A 16,914-nucleotide genomic window follows, 5' to 3' on the forward strand; every position below is an offset into this window, starting at 1 on the left:
TCTCAGAACTGAGGATAAACCTCAGAACCTCAAAATTGAGGATAAACCCCCCACCCCCCAATTCCCATGAAAGGGGAGGAATTCCCTGACACAGGGAGATTTTGCCTTGATGTCAGTGTGACCTGAACCTCAGGCAGCTCTTCCTGGGGGAGAACAGCCCAGAGCAGGAATAAAAAAAGAGATTCACCCTCAGTGGAACCAGGACCTCAAAATTGATGATAAACCCCCCCCAATTCTCATGAAAGGGGAGGAATTCCCTGACTCAGGGAGCTTTTGCCTCGAGGTCAATGTGACCTGAAGCTCAGGCAGCTTTTCCTGGCAGAGAACAGCCCAGAGCAGGAATAAAAAGGAGATTCAGCCTCTCTCAGAACTGAGGATAAACCTCAGAACCTCAAAATTGAGGATAAACCCCCCAAATCCCATGAAAGGGGAGGAATTCCCTGACACAGGGAGATTTTGCCTTGATGTCAGTGTGACCTGAACCTCAGGCAGCTCTTCCTGGGGGAGAACAGCCCAGAGCAGGAATAAAAAAAGAGATTCACCCTCAGTGGAACCAGGACCTCAAAATTGATGATAAACCCCCCCCAATTCTCATGAAAGGGGAGGAATTCCCTGACTCAGGGAGCTTTTGCCTCGAGGTCAATGTGACCTGAAGCTCAGGCAGCTCTTCCTGGCAGAGAACAGCCCAGAGCAGGAATAAAAAGGAGATTCAGCCTCCCTCAGAACTAAGGATAAACCTCAGAACCTCAAAATTGAGGATAAATCCCCCAAATCCCATGAAAGGGAAGGAATTCCCTGACTCAGGGAGCTTCTGCCTTGATGTCAGTGTGACCTGAAGCTCAGGCAGCTTTTCCTGGCAGAGAACAAACCAGAGCAGGAATAAAAAGGAGATTCACCCCCAGTGGAACCAGAACCTCAAAATTTAGGATAAACCCCCCAATTCCCATGAAAGGGAAGGAATTCCCTGACTCAGGGAGCTTCTGCCTTGAGGTCAATGTGACCTGAAGCTCAGGCAGCTCTTCCTGGCGGAGAACAGCCCAGAGCAGGAATAAAAAGGAGATTCACCCCCAGTGGAATCAGAATTGAGGAGAAACCTCCCCAAACACCCATTTTTAGATGGTGAAGATCACACCAGGTGTGTTCCACCTGCACAGGACAAGCATCCCTGCTTTCCTCAGTGCCTGTCCTTCCTGCCTCAGGCTGGGGCACCTCTGTGCTCATGGCTAAAATCCCATTCTGTGCCAAATCTTCCCTTGAGGTCTGGCAAAGACCTGACTTCTGCCCAAAGTGAGCTGGGAAGGTGTGTGGTGCTGGAGAGAAGAGGCACAGCACTGACAAACTCAGCACACCTAATGCAAGCCCAAAGGATTTGGTGATCCTTTTACTCATGGAAAGCTTTAGGGTGGTCTTGACGAGTAAAATCCACCTTGGAGTGGTGGGAAAGAAGGCAGGGGTTGAACTTCTGTCAGAAAAACCCTTCCTGCTGCAAAAGATAACCCAGTGAATTGTTAATCCTTGATATAAATCCCTCTGTGAACCAACTGTGATCACATTGGGAACCTGAAGAAAACTCAAAAGTCTAGAAAACACCCATCTGCAGGGTGACCAAAGGCTGTGTTTAAAAATGTCATAAAAAAAAAAAAATCTTAGAGGTAAAAAACTCTACAGGATGAGCAAAATCTCCCACAGCCCTGGGAGAGTGTGTGCTCCTCCTGGGGGATGAAGACACCAGCTTTCAGTACCATTTTGGGAGGCTGCACCTCAAGAGTGCCTGCTTTGAAGTCAGCAGCCAGCAGAAAATCTGGAGATGATTAATGAAAGAGCAGAAACTCTCAGAAGAATGGCTGTGGCTCTCTGGGCAGCCACATCCCTGGAATCAGAGGTTTGAAGGAATTCCTCCTGCCTGGAGCTTCCCCTCAGCCCTAATTGCACCAAACTCAGCAAAAGAACAGGAGTTTGAGCTGATGAAAATGTCACATTTCTGTCAGGGGAAGTGTGGGGAGAACCAGGGGCTGCAGAGCTTCATCCTCATCCTCATCTTCATCCCAACACACAGCTCTGGAGGGCACCTGCCAGGTGTTTCTGTACCTTCAACATCCCTTCAGTCTTCCCTGAGCTCCTTGGAAATGTGACAAATTCGGGGAGCAGAGAGTGGAGGGAGCAGCACCAGGTTGGTTTTGGTGCATCCCCTTCTGTGGGAAGAGCACGTCCTGAGGCAGGAGAACATCTCTGTGAAATGTGTCAGGAGTTAAAAAATATGGCAGGAATTAAAAAGCTGGCCCCCAGCTCATCCTCCCAGCCTCAAATCATTTCCCACAGACAGCAGGAACACGAGCCACGACCAAGGATGCAGTGGCCCAGGGTGAACCCAGAGAATTTAGCACCTCATAAACAGCTGGGAAAGGCCTTTGGGATGACAAAACTCTGAGCAATTTGGTGACTGATGGAGCTTTCAGATCCAGGGCGGCATCACCAGTGCTGGGAGATCCAGAAATCTTGTGTACACTGAAAGAAACAGCGACAGAAAGTCCCTACAGAAAAACCCACAAGAAATCCTTACAGAAATCCCTACAGAAATACTCTACAGAAATCCCTACAGAGCTGGGACTGCTTTGTGGTTTCCAGAGAAAGGTTTTACAATAAATATAAATATATAATATAAACATAAATATATACTATATACTATATAATATTTATATATTATATATTATATATTATATATTATATATTATATATTATATATTATATATTATACCTATATTATATATTATAATATATAATAAATACAAATATATAGTAAATATATATATTATATTATATAAACTATAAATGCAACCACCCAATTCCCCAAAAAAACCTTCCCCAAGAGCCACCAAGCTGTGTGGCTTGAGGCCAAAAATCCACTTACACCTGTGAGATGGTGCAGGCTCTTTCAAAAATCCTTTCAATAGGTATATTCTTATTTTTTTTTCCTAAATTTGTAATGCCTTTTTTCTTCCAGCAGCACTCAAAAGGCAGCCAGGTGTCTTGTTCTTGGTTTTATCACATATATTTTAAAATCCTCCAGTGCCTAAGCCTTGCTTTGTCTGTGGGACTGGGTTCATCTAAAAAACACTTACTAAGAAATCCTAAATTTTGCTCCCCTAAAATGATCACACAGACACAATTTTGGGAGGTTTTGCCATGGGCTGGAATCGGTGGCTGTGCCAAAACTTGCTGGGTAAGTGGCTGATTTTCCTGATTTTTACTTTGCTAAGCTTTCAGTTAAAATACAGCGTGTGGCCTTTTGAATAGCAGCTCAAGTACCACAGAAAAATGATTTTTTTGCTGGCCATCAATCCCCAGAGGGGATATTTTTGCATCTCAGGCTGAAGCAAAAACCATGAGGGAGAAAAGGAGTGGAGAGAGGCTGTGATGATCCTGGGGAAAACGCTGGATAAACTGGAAAATTATAAATGGGCACTGGCGTTGATTACAGAATTGAGGGATGGTTTGGGAAAGGATCCAGGGTGATCCTTTGGGTGGGAAAAGATCCAGGATCATCCTTTGGACAGGAAAGGATCAAGGACAATCCTTTGGCTGGGAAAAGATCCAGGACAATCCTTTGGGTAGGAAGGGCTCCCCATGCCAGGGACACCTTCCACCATCCCAGGTTTCTCCAAGCCCCATCCAGCCTGGCCCTGGACCCTTCCAGAGATGAGGCACCCCTGGAATAACCCGTGTCAAGCCCTTTCCGCCCTCACAGCGAGGAATTTCCTCCCAAACCCCCAAAACTTCCCCTCCAGTTTAAACCCATCCCCTTTGTCCCACACCCCACGCCTTTTCCAAACTCCCTCTCCAGCGCTCTTGGAGCCCCTTTAAGCACTGGAAAAAAAAAAAATTCCCTTCCATCCTCTGCCTCCTCCTCCCCTCAGCATTTCAGTTTTTGAATGTTTTCCTTACAAAATTCCCCTCACTCGGACGCTTTTCCCGTCCCCTCACGGCCCGTCCCGCGCAGGCCGCGCCTCACCCTCAGGGCTCGCTGCGGGGCCGGAGCCGCTCCGGCCGCTGCTCCCGGGGCCGCTTCTCGGTGTTCCCGGTGGTTCCCGGTGCTCCCAGGGCTTAGTTCACGGTGTTCCTCAGTGTTCCCGGTGTTTCCCGGTGCTCCCCGGGCGTGGTTCTTGGTGTTCGTCGGTGTTCCCGGTGCTTCCCGGGGTTGTTTCCCGGTGTTCCCGGTGCCCCCAGAGCTTCCCGAAGTTGTTTCTCGGTCTTCCCGGGGTTGTTCCCCGGTTCTTTTCGGTGTTCCCGGGGTTGTTACCCGGTGTTCCCGGGGTTTCCTGATGTCCCCCGGGGTTGTTTCCCTTTGTTGTTCCTCGGTGTTCCCCTGGGTTGTTTCCTGGTGCTTCCTGCAGTTGTTTCCCGGTGTTTCCCCATGTTCCCGGTGTAGCTCCCCGGTGTAGTTCCCTTTGGTTGATCCCGGTAAAGTTCCCTGGAGTTGCTCCCCGGTGTTCCCGATGCGGTTCCCGGAGTAGTTCCCGGTGCAGTTCCCCGGTACAGTTCCCGGAGCAATCCCCAGAGCAGGACGCGGCCCGCGGGCTCACAGCAGCTCCAGGCCCGGCCCTGCCCCGTGCCCGTCCCGGTCCCGCCCCGCTCTTTGTGCCTCCGTCCGGCCCTTTCCGCCGGGCCCGGCCGGGTTTCCATGGGGACGGGGCCGGCCCCGACTAAAGGGCCGGGGGAGCGGGGCCGGCCCGGGGAACGCGGGGCCTTCCCTGGGAGGACCCGCTGGGATCTGCTGGGGGATACTGGCATCCACTGGGATCGGACAGGAGCTGTTGGATCTGCTGGGTTCCGCTGGGGTCTGATAGGAGCAGCTGCGACCTGCTGGGATCCACTGGGGTCCATTGGGAGATACTGGGATCCGCTGTGGGATACTGGGATCTGCTGTGGGATACTGCGATCTGCTTTGATCTGAGAGGAGCTGTTGGATCTGCTGGGATCCGCTGGGGGATACTGGGACCTGCTGGGGGACACTGGAATCTACTGTGGGATACTGGGATCCACTGGGGGATACTGTGGTCTGCTGGGGGATATTGGCGTCTATTGGGGGATACTGGGATCCGCTGGGATTGGATAGGAGTGGTTAGATCTGCTGGGATCTACTGTGGGATATGGTGGGATTCTGGGATCCACTGGGTGATACTGGGATCTGCTGGGGGATACTGGGATCAACTGGGATCAGATAGGAGCTGTTGGGATCTCCTAGGATCCACTGGGGGACACTGGGATCTGCTGGGGGACACTGGGACCCACTGGGATCAGATAGAAGCTGTTGGGATATCCTAGGAGCAGCTGGGGGTTACTGGGATCTACTGGGGGACACTGGGACTCACTGGGATCAGATAGGAGCTGTTGAGATCTCCTGGGACCCAGTGGGGGACACTGGGATCCACTGGGTGATACTGGGATCTACTGGGATTGGATAGAAGCTGTTGGGATATCCTAGGATCCACTGGGGGTTACTGGGATCTACTGGGGGACACTGGGTTCCACTGGGTTCCGATAGGAGCAGCTGGGACCCACTGGGTTCTATTGGGAGATACCGGGATCCACTGGGAAGCACTGGGACCCACTGGGTTCCGATAGGAGCAGCTGGGATCCACTGGGTTCTATTGGGAGATACTGGGATCCAGTGGGGGGCACTGGGACCCACTGGGATCTGAGAGGAGCAGCTGGGATCCACTGGGTTCTATTGGGAGATACTGGGATCTACTGGGGGACACTGGGACCTACTGGGATCTGAGAGGAGCAGCTGGGATCCACTGGGTACTATTGAGAGATACTGGGATCCACTGGGGGACACTGGGACCCACTGGGTTCCGATAGGAGCAGCTGGGATCCACTGGGTACTATTGAGAGATACTGGGATCTACTGGGGGACACTGGGACCCACTGGGATCAGATAGGAGCAGCTGGGATCCACTGGGTTCTATTGGGAGATACTGGGATCCACTGGGAGGCACTGGGACCCACTGGGTTCCGATAGGAGCAGCTGGGACCCAGTGGGTTCTATTGGGAGATACTGGGATCCACTGGGGGGCACTGGGACCCACTGGGATCTGAGAGGAGCTCTTGGGACCCACTGGGATCCACTGGGAGGGTTCCTCCCCTTCCAATTGCCATGCAAAATTGAGCTTGGGTTTTTTCCCCCCTTGTTTCCTGGAAAAACCCAAGATTCCCAAGATTCTCCAATTCCCAGGGAAAAAAAAAAAAAAAAAAAGGGATCTGGGGGATTTATTCCAAGTCCAAAACTCCCACCTAGCTGAGTGTGGGGCACATCCAACCCCACTCAGGGACGAGCCAATAATATAAATTAGATAATAATAGAAATTATATAAAAATAGAAATTATATAATAAGGGAATATAATAATATAAGGGAATATATTATATATAATATAAGGGAATATATATTATATATACTATAAATATATATATAATTACATATATGTAATATCTGTAATATATTATATAAATTACATGTATAACATAACATTACATAGCATAACAAATATATAATACATATTATATGTTATATGTTATATATTATATATTATATATTATATATTATATATTATATATTATATATTATATATTAGATATTATATATTATATATTAGATATATTATATATTATATATTATATATTATATATTATATATTATATATTATATATATTATATAAGGGAATATATTATATATAAGGGAATATAAACCAGGCTGGGACAAAACTGGCACATTTAATAATGAAATTTCTGAATTTTTCACCTGCTGACCCCAGAGCTCTGTGCCAAGTCAATATTTACTCCTGCTCTGCAAACTCAGGCAGTTTGGGGCGCTCTGGATGTGATCATCAAGCCTTGCTGACAGCTCAATTTATCACTGAGCAGGTTTTGGAGCTTGGACTGGGCAGAATTTCCCCCCTCGTCGCTGGTTGTGTTTTATTCCCGCTGAAAAATCTCCGTGGAAATTCCCAGCGACAGCAAAATTCCCTTTGCATTCCTGGTGCACACTCAGGCAGCCAAGCAAGGCTGTAAATAATTGAGAACCCATCATTTTCCCTTTGCAGTCCTCACCAGAACCAGCCTGCTTTGCTCTCAACAGCAAATATTTAGTGAGGTAATCAATCCAAGGGGGGGAAAAAAAATAAAAAAAATCTTAATTTGGATAAGAAAATTCAATGTTTTTTCCCCCAGATCTTCTGTCTGATTATCTCTGGCAGCCATCCTGCTGTTCTCAGGGTAGGTGCTGTAGCAGGAGATAATTATGAGGATCCCAATTAACTGCAGCTAATGCTTCTTATTAGCATTTTGCTGGGGCTTGTGGAGTTTTTCAGCTGAAACAGATAAACAAGCTCAAACATCCTCATAGGAAAGCTCAGACAAAAACAGAAACAAAGAGCCACGGAGGGAAAACCCAGAGCAGCTCTGGCTGGAAATCTCACAGTTCACAGCTCCAAATTATCCATATCTGGGTGGGGTTTTTTTGGTGGGTTTTTGGGGAGCTGCAGGGTGGGAAGATTCCAATTTTTGGACAAATTCCATCTCAGGAGCTCCTGTCCTTGTCCTCACCTGCCCCAGGTGTGCTCCCACAAGAACGAGGCAGTTCACAGCTCTGAATTTGGGGATTTTTGCTCCATATTTTGATTTTTAAAATGGGTATTTGGGGAGCTGCAGGGTGGGAAAATGCCAGAAGTCACTCTCAATTTGTGGACAAATTCCAGCTCAGGAGCTCCTGTCCTTGTCCTCACTGGCCCCAGGTGTGCTCCCACAAGAACCAGGCAGTTCACAGCCCCAAATTGTCTAAATCTGGAAATTTTTTAATGGGTATTTGTGGACAAATTCCATCTCAGGAACTCCTGCCCTATTTTTGATACCTGTTGGCTCTGCAGGCCCCCAGCTCACCCTCAGTTCCTCAGGGCAGGGATTTGGGTCGTTTTCCTGCATTTGGGTCGTTTTCCGGCATTTTTCCTCCTTTCCAGGAGTTTCTCAGATGCTCCAGGGGCAGCAGCATCTGTCAAAGCCTAGAAAAATGCAGCTTTTTCCCCTAAAATATTATAAAAATATAATATAATGTAATATAATGTAATATAATATAATATAATATAATATAATATAATATAATATAACATATTGTAACATAGCATAACATAATATATGCTATATGATATATAACATTATCATATAACATATAACATATAACATCATATATCATATAATATATATACTATGTATAAGATATATCATATATATCATATATATAATATATTATATATCACATATAACATATAACATAATATATAATATATCATATATAATCTATAATATATAATGTGTAATATATAATGTATAATATATGATATGTAATATATAATATATAATATATAATGTATAATGTATAATGTATTATATATTACATATAATAAATAAAAATACAATTAAATACAAATAGAAATATATAAATATAAATGTATGAAAATATAAAATGTATAAATATATATAGAAATTAAAATTATATATATATATATATATATATATATATATATATATATATATATATATATATATATATAGATATGATATGATATAATATAAAATATAATAAATTCCCAAAATATCTCCAAAATCTATTTTGGAGAGCATAATTCTCCCAGCCCATCACTCCACCACTAAATATCCTTGGGATGGCTCAGAGCCCGTCCCTCACCCCTGGAGCTGCCAAAGCAATGGGAAGCCCTTTGAGGAGAGGTTGGTTGTGGCAGCCTGGAGCTGATAAGCCATCGATTTCTTCTCCTTTTTGGGCTGGATGAGATTGTCAGCCCAGAGCCACAATAGCTGATAACAGCCCAGGCTGCTGGAGCATCCTGGCAGCCCAGGGAGGGATGTCCAGACAAAAACATCCTTCAATTTCTCTTCCCCAGACTGAGACATCCCAGATAAAGCCCTTATCTGCTCTTCTCTCCAAATCAATGAGATGCTCCCGCCTGGCTCAGCAGGGCAGCAACAGCTTTATCACAGCAGCCACGCTCGGGGAATTTGTCTAAATTCCCAATATCCGAGCCCAGAGGGGCCTGGGTGTGTCCCTGGCACGGTGGCAGTGCCAGGCTGGGGCTCCAGGCAGCCTGAGAGTGCCAGCCCAGCCCAGCCTGGAGGTGCCAGTTTGAACTCATCAAAGCCAAGGCAAAAATACCCTGGGCTCACCTCAAATAGTGGAAAATAAAAAGTGGAAACCCCTTTTCCCTTTTTCCTTTTCTCTTCCTTTTCCCATTTTCTCCTCCTTTTTTCCTTTTCCGTTTTCTCCCCCTTTTCTCTTTTCTCTCCTTTTCCCTTTCCTCCCCCTTTTTCCTTTTCCCTTTTCCATTTTCTCCACCCTTTTCGCTTTTCTCTCCCTTTCTGATTTTCTCGCCCTTTTCCATTTTCACCCCCTTTTTCCTTTTCTCCCCCTTTTTCCTTTTCCCTTTTCTCCCCTTTTTCCTTTTTCCTTTTCTCTTCTTTTCTGTCCTTTTCTATTTTCTCCCCCTTCTTCCTTTTTCTCCCCCTTTTCTATTTTCTCCCCCTTCTTCCTTTTTCCTTTTTCCTTTTTCCTTTTTCCTTTTTCCTTTTTCCTTTTTCCTTTTTCCTTTTTCCTTTTTCCTTTTTCTCCCCCTTTTCTATTTTCTCCCCCTTTTTCCTTTTTCATTTTCACCCCCTTTTTCCTTATCTCCCCCTTTTTCCTTTTCTCCCCTTTTTTCCATTTTCACTCCCTTTTTCCTTTTTCCCTTTCAATTTTCTCCCCCTTTTTCCTTTTTCCTTTTCCGTTTCCTCCCCCTTTCTTCTTTTCTCTCCCTTTCCCCTCTTCTCCCCTTTCCTCTCCCTTTCCCCTTTTCTCCCCCTTTTTCCTTTTCCATTTTCTCCCTCTTTTCCCTTTTCTCCCCCCATTTTCCATTTTCTCCCCCTTTTTCCCCTTTCTCCCCTTTTCCCTTTTTCCTTTTCTCTCCTTTTCTGTCCTTTTCTATTTTCTCCCCCTTTTTCCTTTTTCTCCCCCTTTTCTATTTGCTCCCCCTTCTTCCTTTTTCCTTTTTCATTTTCACCCCCTTTTTCCTTATCTCCCCCTTTTTCCTTTTCTCCCCTTTTTTCCATTTTCACTCCCTTTTTCCTTTTTCCCTTTCCATTTTCTCCCCCTTTTTCCTTTTTCCTTTTTCCTTTTTCCTTTTTCCTTTTTCCTTTTTCCTTTTTCCTTTTTCCTTTTTCCTTTTTCCTTTTTCCTTTTTCCTTTTCCGTTTCCTCCCCCTTTCTTCTTTTCTCTCCCTTTCCCCTCTTCTCCCCTTTCCTCTCCCTTCCCCCTTTTCTCCCTCTTTTCCCTTTTCTCCCCCCATTTTCCATTTTCTCCCCCTTTTTCCCCTTTCTCCCCCAATTCCAGTCCTTTCCCGGCCGCCTTCGAGCAGGAGAGGGCAGCAAATCGCTCTTCTGGAAGGCAGGGAGAGCACGAGTTCTCCATTTGGGGATGTTTTTTGCTGTTTGCTGTGGAAATCTTCACTCACGATCGTTTTCTCTTCCTCCCGAGGGCTTCCAGCAACCAAAATATTTGGATCTGTTCCCACGGCTCCTCCCAAAATCGGGATTTCTTAAGGATGCGATGATGCACATGATGCTCAAGTTTTGAGTCCCAGACAGCAAGCCCCGGCCTGAATTGGTTTTTGCAGCCTTGAGCTTGAACCTCCAGCAGTAAATTTGGATTATCAGCTACTCCTTGGCACAGGGATTCCATAATTTGGCCACTTTTTAGCCCATTTTCAGCCATGAATCCACCTCCCAAACCATCCCCAAGGGGCTCCTGCTGGGGACAGCCTGCTCTGCAGGATCTGAGCCACCACAGCCCAAACTCCACTCCTGGGAGCGCCCAGGGATGTTTAAATATCAGATGTGGTGATCCCCCCTTGCATTCCTGCAGGATTCCCTGTCAGGATTGAGGCAATTCCAGAGCCTCAGCTGAGCCCTCATCACCGGTGGCGGGAGAGTCATCCTCCCAAATTAAACAACTGCAAAGTTGTCTCCAGTGAAATCATCAGGTTTTGGGGTTTTGGTGCTGTTAGAGCCACTGGTGAGGTGTGGGAGTGGATCCCACACACCCCCTTGCTCTCCACCAGACTCTGAACTAAAAAAAAAAAAAACTATTTTAAAAACAATAAACTAAAATATTTAAATTTAATTTCTTTACATGACCATTAAAAAAAATATAACCCCCCCAAAAAAATTCTAAAAAAAATTATATCAAAATATCTAAAAAATTCTAAAAAATTTTAATTCCTACTACTTCTTTTTCTATTAATTACTATTAATAAAATTTGCTTTATACCCTTTTAAAATTTTAAACCTGCTTGACCTTTCTCCTAATCCTATATTATAACAAAAATACACGAATAATTAACCAACACCAAGTCTGGATGCTGAAATTCACAGAATCAAACCCAGAATGGGCTGGGTTGGAAAGGACCTTAAAGATCACCCAGTGCCACCCCTCTTATTGCACGTTTCCCCGAGACAGCTTGAAAAACTAAAAAGAGAAAACAGAAAAACCCCGAAAGTTCAACTGAAAGTACTACAGAAAACCTTGCAGGGTGGGAGCAGCTGAAAATAGAGCTGCCTGCACACACCCACCCCCCTGGCTCGTGCTTGCAGAGCCATCTCCAGCTCCTGGGTTTGTATTTATAGCCCAGCAAGGCAGGAGCTGGGGGATTGTGCTCAGCACGAGCAGAGAGAGGCATGAACCCAGCAGAGAGCTCGTTTGGCCCTGGAATTCCTCCTGGAATTCCTCCGGGAGCTCGGCCCTGAGCAGCAGCAGCAGCAGCAGCAGCAGCAGGGCCCTCCATCCATGCCACTGACCAGGATAATGCTCCACTGACCAGGATCCTGCTCCTTTTGGGAGCCCCAACCCAGATGGACCAAGCCCAAAATGGACCAGGATGAGCCCAACTCAAATGGACCAAGCCCAAAATGACCAGGAGCCCAACCCAGGTGGACCAATGCCCAAATGGACTAGGATCCTGCTCCTTTTAGAAGTCCAACCCAAAATGAGCAGGATTCTGCTCCTTTGGGAGCCCAACCCAAATGGACCAAGCCCAAAATGACCAGGAGCCCAACCCAGGTGGACCAATGCCCAAATGGACTAGGATCCTGCTCCTTTTAGAAGTCCAACCCAAAATGAGCAGGATTCTGCTCCCTTGGGAGCCCAACCCAAATGGACCAGGATTCTGCTCCTTTGGGAGCCCAAGCCAAATGGACCAACCCAAAGTGAGCAGGATCTTGGTCCTTTGGGAGCCCAGTCCAGATGGATCAACCCCAAAATGACCAGAATGAGCCAAACCCAAAGGGACCAACTCCTAATGACCAAGATCCTGCTCCTTTGAGAGTCCAACCCCAAAATGACCAACCCAAAATGACCAAGATGAACCCAACCCACGTGGATGTCCCCAAAATGAGCAGGATTCTGCTCCTTTGGAAGCCCAATCCACATGGAGCAATCCAAATGGACCAGGATCCTGCTCCTTTGGAAGCCCAACCCAGATGGACCAATCTCAAAATGAGCAGGATGAGCCCAACCCAAAAGGACCAACCCAAAATGAGCAGGATCCTGGTCCTTTGGGAGCCCAACCCAAAAGGATTGACCCAAAAGGGGCAGGATCCTGGTCCTTTGAGAGTCCGACCCCAAAATGAGCAACCCAAAATGACCAAGATGAGACTAACCCAAATGGATGAACCCAAAATGGACCAGGATCCTGCTCCTTTTAGAAGTCCAACCCCAAACTAGCAGGATTCTGCTCCTTTGGGACCCCAACCCACATGGATCAAGCCAAAATGACCAGGATGAGCCCAATCCAAAATGACAAACCCAAAATGAGCAGGATTCTGCTTCTTTGGAATCCCTATCCAAATGGACCAACCCCAAAATGACCAGGATGAACCCAACCCACATGGATCAACCCAAAATGAGCAGGATTCTGCTCCTTTGGAAGCCCAATCCACATGGATCAAGCCAAAATGACCAGGATGAGCCCAACCCAAATGGACCAACCCCAAAATGACCAGGATCCTATTCCTTTGGGAGACAAACCCCAAAGTGACCAACCCAAAATGACCAGGAGGATCCAGCTCATTTTAGAAGTCCAACCCAAAATGACCAGGATGAACTCAACCCACATGGATCAACCAAAATGACCAGGATGAGCCCAACCCACATGGATCAACCCAAAATGAGCAGGATTCTGCTCCTTTGGGAGCCCAACCCAAATGGACCAGGATTCTGCTCCTTTGGAAGCCCAATCCACATGGATCAAGCCAAAATGACCAGGATGAGCCCAACCCAAATGGACAAACCCCAAAATGAGCAGGATCCTGCTCCTTTGGGACCCCAACCCAAATGGACCAACCCCAAATGACCAGGATCCTGCTCCTTTTGGATGCCCAAACCCATTTCCCTTCACTGAAATGGGCTGAAACCACCAGATCTGTCTTTGTCCTGCTCTTTGGGGAGTGGAAAAGACATTTGGGACCCCCCCAGCCCTGAGGGACTGCTCATGGCAGGGAAATGCCCACAAATCCAGGGAAAAGCCAGCTCGGGGTGGTTGGAAACTCATTCCCAGGCCAGGGCTCCTCTGGTTTAGGCTGGAGCCAAGCTGAGGAGCGCAGCTGATCCCTGGGTGCAGACCTGGCCCGTCCTGCCAGCTCCGAGAGGGCAGATCTGCAGATCTGCAGAGCAAAGCCGAGCTCCGAGCCGAGCCCAGGCTCAGCAGTGCCCGGGGGTTCCTAGGTAAGCGCCAGCTCTGGCAGTGTCACTGCTGTTGTCACTTTATCAGCCTGCTGCAATCTGCTTTTCTGCTATATTTGCCTGTTTATAATTAGCCTGCTGGGTTTGCTGTTCTCTCGGTTTTCTTATCTGGCTCCTGACAGTTTTCGAGATGGCTCCATCTTCAATCTCTCCTGTGCTTTAAGAAAAGAAACTCTTCTCCAACTCCCTTTGAAGCTCAGCACGCCGGGGAGAATGCCAGGAGACAGGCTTTGCACTCCCAGAGAAAGGGACAATTAGGTGGCAGCAAACATTTAATTATCAAATGGATTGGTGCTTCTCATGCTGCCTGCAGTTAAGCAGGTGCCTCACACGCAGGATCCTTCAAATATCAGATGTGAGGAGCCTTTGAGAGCTCACCCAAACGAGCTGATGAGCGCATTGAGGCTCTGAATGAGGCAGGAGCTTTCAGCACAAGGCTGGGAGAGGCTTCACACCTGCAGGAAGCAGCTTCCAGGTCACTGCACACCTGGCCTGGGGCACAGGGGACCTGCTCCTGCCTGGAAAAGCCTCCATGGATGCCAGGATCCTGCTCTTTTGGGGGACCAACCAAGATGGACCAACCTAAAATGGCCAGGATGAGCTCAACCCAAATGGATCAACCCCAAAACGAGCACGATCCTGCTCCTTTGGGAGCCCAACCCAAAATTACCAACCCAAATGGACCAGGATCCTTCTCCTTTGGGAGCTCAACCCAAATGGACCAATCCCAAATGGACCAGGATCCTGCACTTTTGGGATCCCAACCCCAAAATGAGCATGATCCTGCTCCTTTGAGACCCCAACCCAAAATTACCAACCCAAATGGACAAACCCCAAATGGACCAGGATCCTGCTCCTTTGAGAGTCCAACCCCAAAATGACCAACCCAAAAGGACCAGGATGGGCCCAACCCAAATGGATGAACCCAAAATGGACCAAGATCCTGCTCCTTTGGGAGCCCAACTCAAAATTACCCAAAATGAGCAGGATGAGCCCAAACCAAAAGGACCAACCCCAAATGGATCTACCCCAAATGGACCAGGATCCTACTCCTTTGGGATGCCCAAACCCAAATGGACCAACCCCAAAATGACCAGGATGAGCCCAACCCAAATGGACCAACCCAAAATGGACCAGGATCCTGCACTTTTAGGAGCTCAACCCCAAAATGAGCAGGATCCTGCTCCTTTGGGACCCCAACCCAAAATTACCAACCCAAATGGACCAGGATCCTGATCCCTTGGGACCCCAACCCAAATGGACCAACCCCAAATGGACCAGGATCCTGCTCCTTTGAGAGTCCAACCCCAAAATGACCAACCCAAAAGGATCAGGATGAGCCCAGCCCAAGTGAACCAACCCCAAATGAACCGGGATCCTGCTCCTTTGGGAACCCAACCCAAAATTACCCAAAATGATCAGGATCCTGCTCCTCTGGGAGCCCAACCCAAAATTACCAACCCAAATGGACCAGGCTCCTGCTCCTTTGGGATCCCAACCCAGATGAACCAACCCAAAATGACCAGAATCCTCTTTTGGGATCCCAACCCAAGTGAACCAACCCCAAATGGACCGGGACCCTGCTCCTTTGGGAGACCAACCCAAAATTACCCAAAATGAGCAGGATCCTGTTTTTTTGAGAGCTCAACCCACATGAATGAACCCAAAATATCCAGGATGAACCCAATGCAAATGGACCCAGGATCCTGCACTTTTGGGAGCCCAACCCAGATGGACCAACCCCAAAGTGAGCAGGATGAGCCCAACCCAAAAGGACCAACCCAAATGGATCTACCCCAAATGGACCAGAATCCTGCTCCTTTGGGATGCCCAAACCCAAATGGACCAACCCCAAATGACCAGGATGAGCTCAACCCAAATGGACCAACCCAAAATGGACCAGGATCCTGCACTTTTGGGATCCCAACCCCAAATGAGCAGTATCCTGCTCCTTTGGGAGCCCAACTGAAAATTACCCAAAATGAGCAGGATCCTGCTCTTTTGAGATCCCAACCCAAATGGACCAACCCAAAATGAGCAGGATCCTGCTCCTTTTGGATGCCCAAACCCATTTGCCTTCACTGGAGTGGGCTGAAACCACCAGAGGTGTCTTGTCCTGCTCATTGTGGAGTGGAAAAAACACTTTTTGGGACCCCTCGTTCCGTGGTGTGCAGGGTGGATCAAAGCTGGGGGAGAAGGTCTGAGCCATTCCCTGCCATCCACTGGGAGGTCAGGGATATTTCCCTGGATGCTGAGGGGAGAAATCCCAGCCCCAGGAGGGAGAGGAGGGTGAGACAGATCCTCCCTGTGAGTTTCAGAGACGAGGCTGCCAGAGCTCCCAGGAAAGCTGCAACCAAACCCTGAGTTTTTCCAGGAAAACAGCAGCACAATCCAGGTGCAAAGCAGGAAGCAGAGGCACAAAACTCCCTGCAGCTCTGGTTCATCCCAGGATGATCTCAGAGGTCTTTTTCTGTGGAGGTTTTGCGTCTTTTTTATCGAGGATTAAATGTGTGAGATGGCATTTCTCATTTGGACTCAGATGTTTTTTTGATGTTTTGTTGCTCTTATTTATATTACAGTCTTACAAACTGTGAGTTCTACATCACTTCACTCTAACAAACTAAAAAAATGGAGCCTTATCTCTCTCTCTCTCTCTCCAAGGCCTTTTAAGGATAAACTGTTTAATTAAGAAGTGACACCTAAATTATTTTTACTTTTGACCCAATTACTAACTACCTGTGGCCTGTAATGCCAGACTTTTTAATCTAATTACATAATAACTCCTAAACCCATGGAGGAGGAGGAGGAGAAGGAGAAAAAGGAGAGGAGGAGAAGGAGGAGGAAGAGGAGGAGGAGGTGAAAAAGAATAAGAAGGTTAAAAAGAAGGAGAAGAAGGAGAAGAAGGAGAAGAAGGTGAAGAAGAAGAAGGAGAAGAAGAAGGACCAGCCACTGCCCTAAAACCTCTGTCTTGGTTTATATATATTTCTATATTTTAAATCCTTAAACTCTAAGTTTTCCACCCTGTGACATTACCCCCTTCTAATCAAACTCCACAACCATAATCCCAGTGCTATCATT

The 16,914-nt window shown here is 47.1% G+C and overlaps 1 protein-coding gene across 1 annotated transcript in view; it reads right to left on the reverse strand.

The window, feature by feature from the left end:
* LOC131569354 (uncharacterized) overlaps window positions 1-16,914 on the reverse strand; it is a 51,586-nt gene that overhangs the window by 2,911 nt on the left and 31,761 nt on the right. The window contains exon 3 of the mRNA XM_058821547.1: window positions 4,010-4,575. Coding sequence (XP_058677530.1) covers window positions 4,010-4,575 — 566 coding nt within the window. The remainder of the gene's footprint in view (window positions 1-4,009; window positions 4,576-16,914) is intronic.

Source organism: Ammospiza caudacuta, chromosome 30 (genome assembly GCF_027887145.1).
Source record: "Ammospiza caudacuta isolate bAmmCau1 chromosome 30, bAmmCau1.pri, whole genome shotgun sequence".
Taxonomy (NCBI): domain Eukaryota; kingdom Metazoa; phylum Chordata; class Aves; order Passeriformes; family Passerellidae; genus Ammospiza; species Ammospiza caudacuta.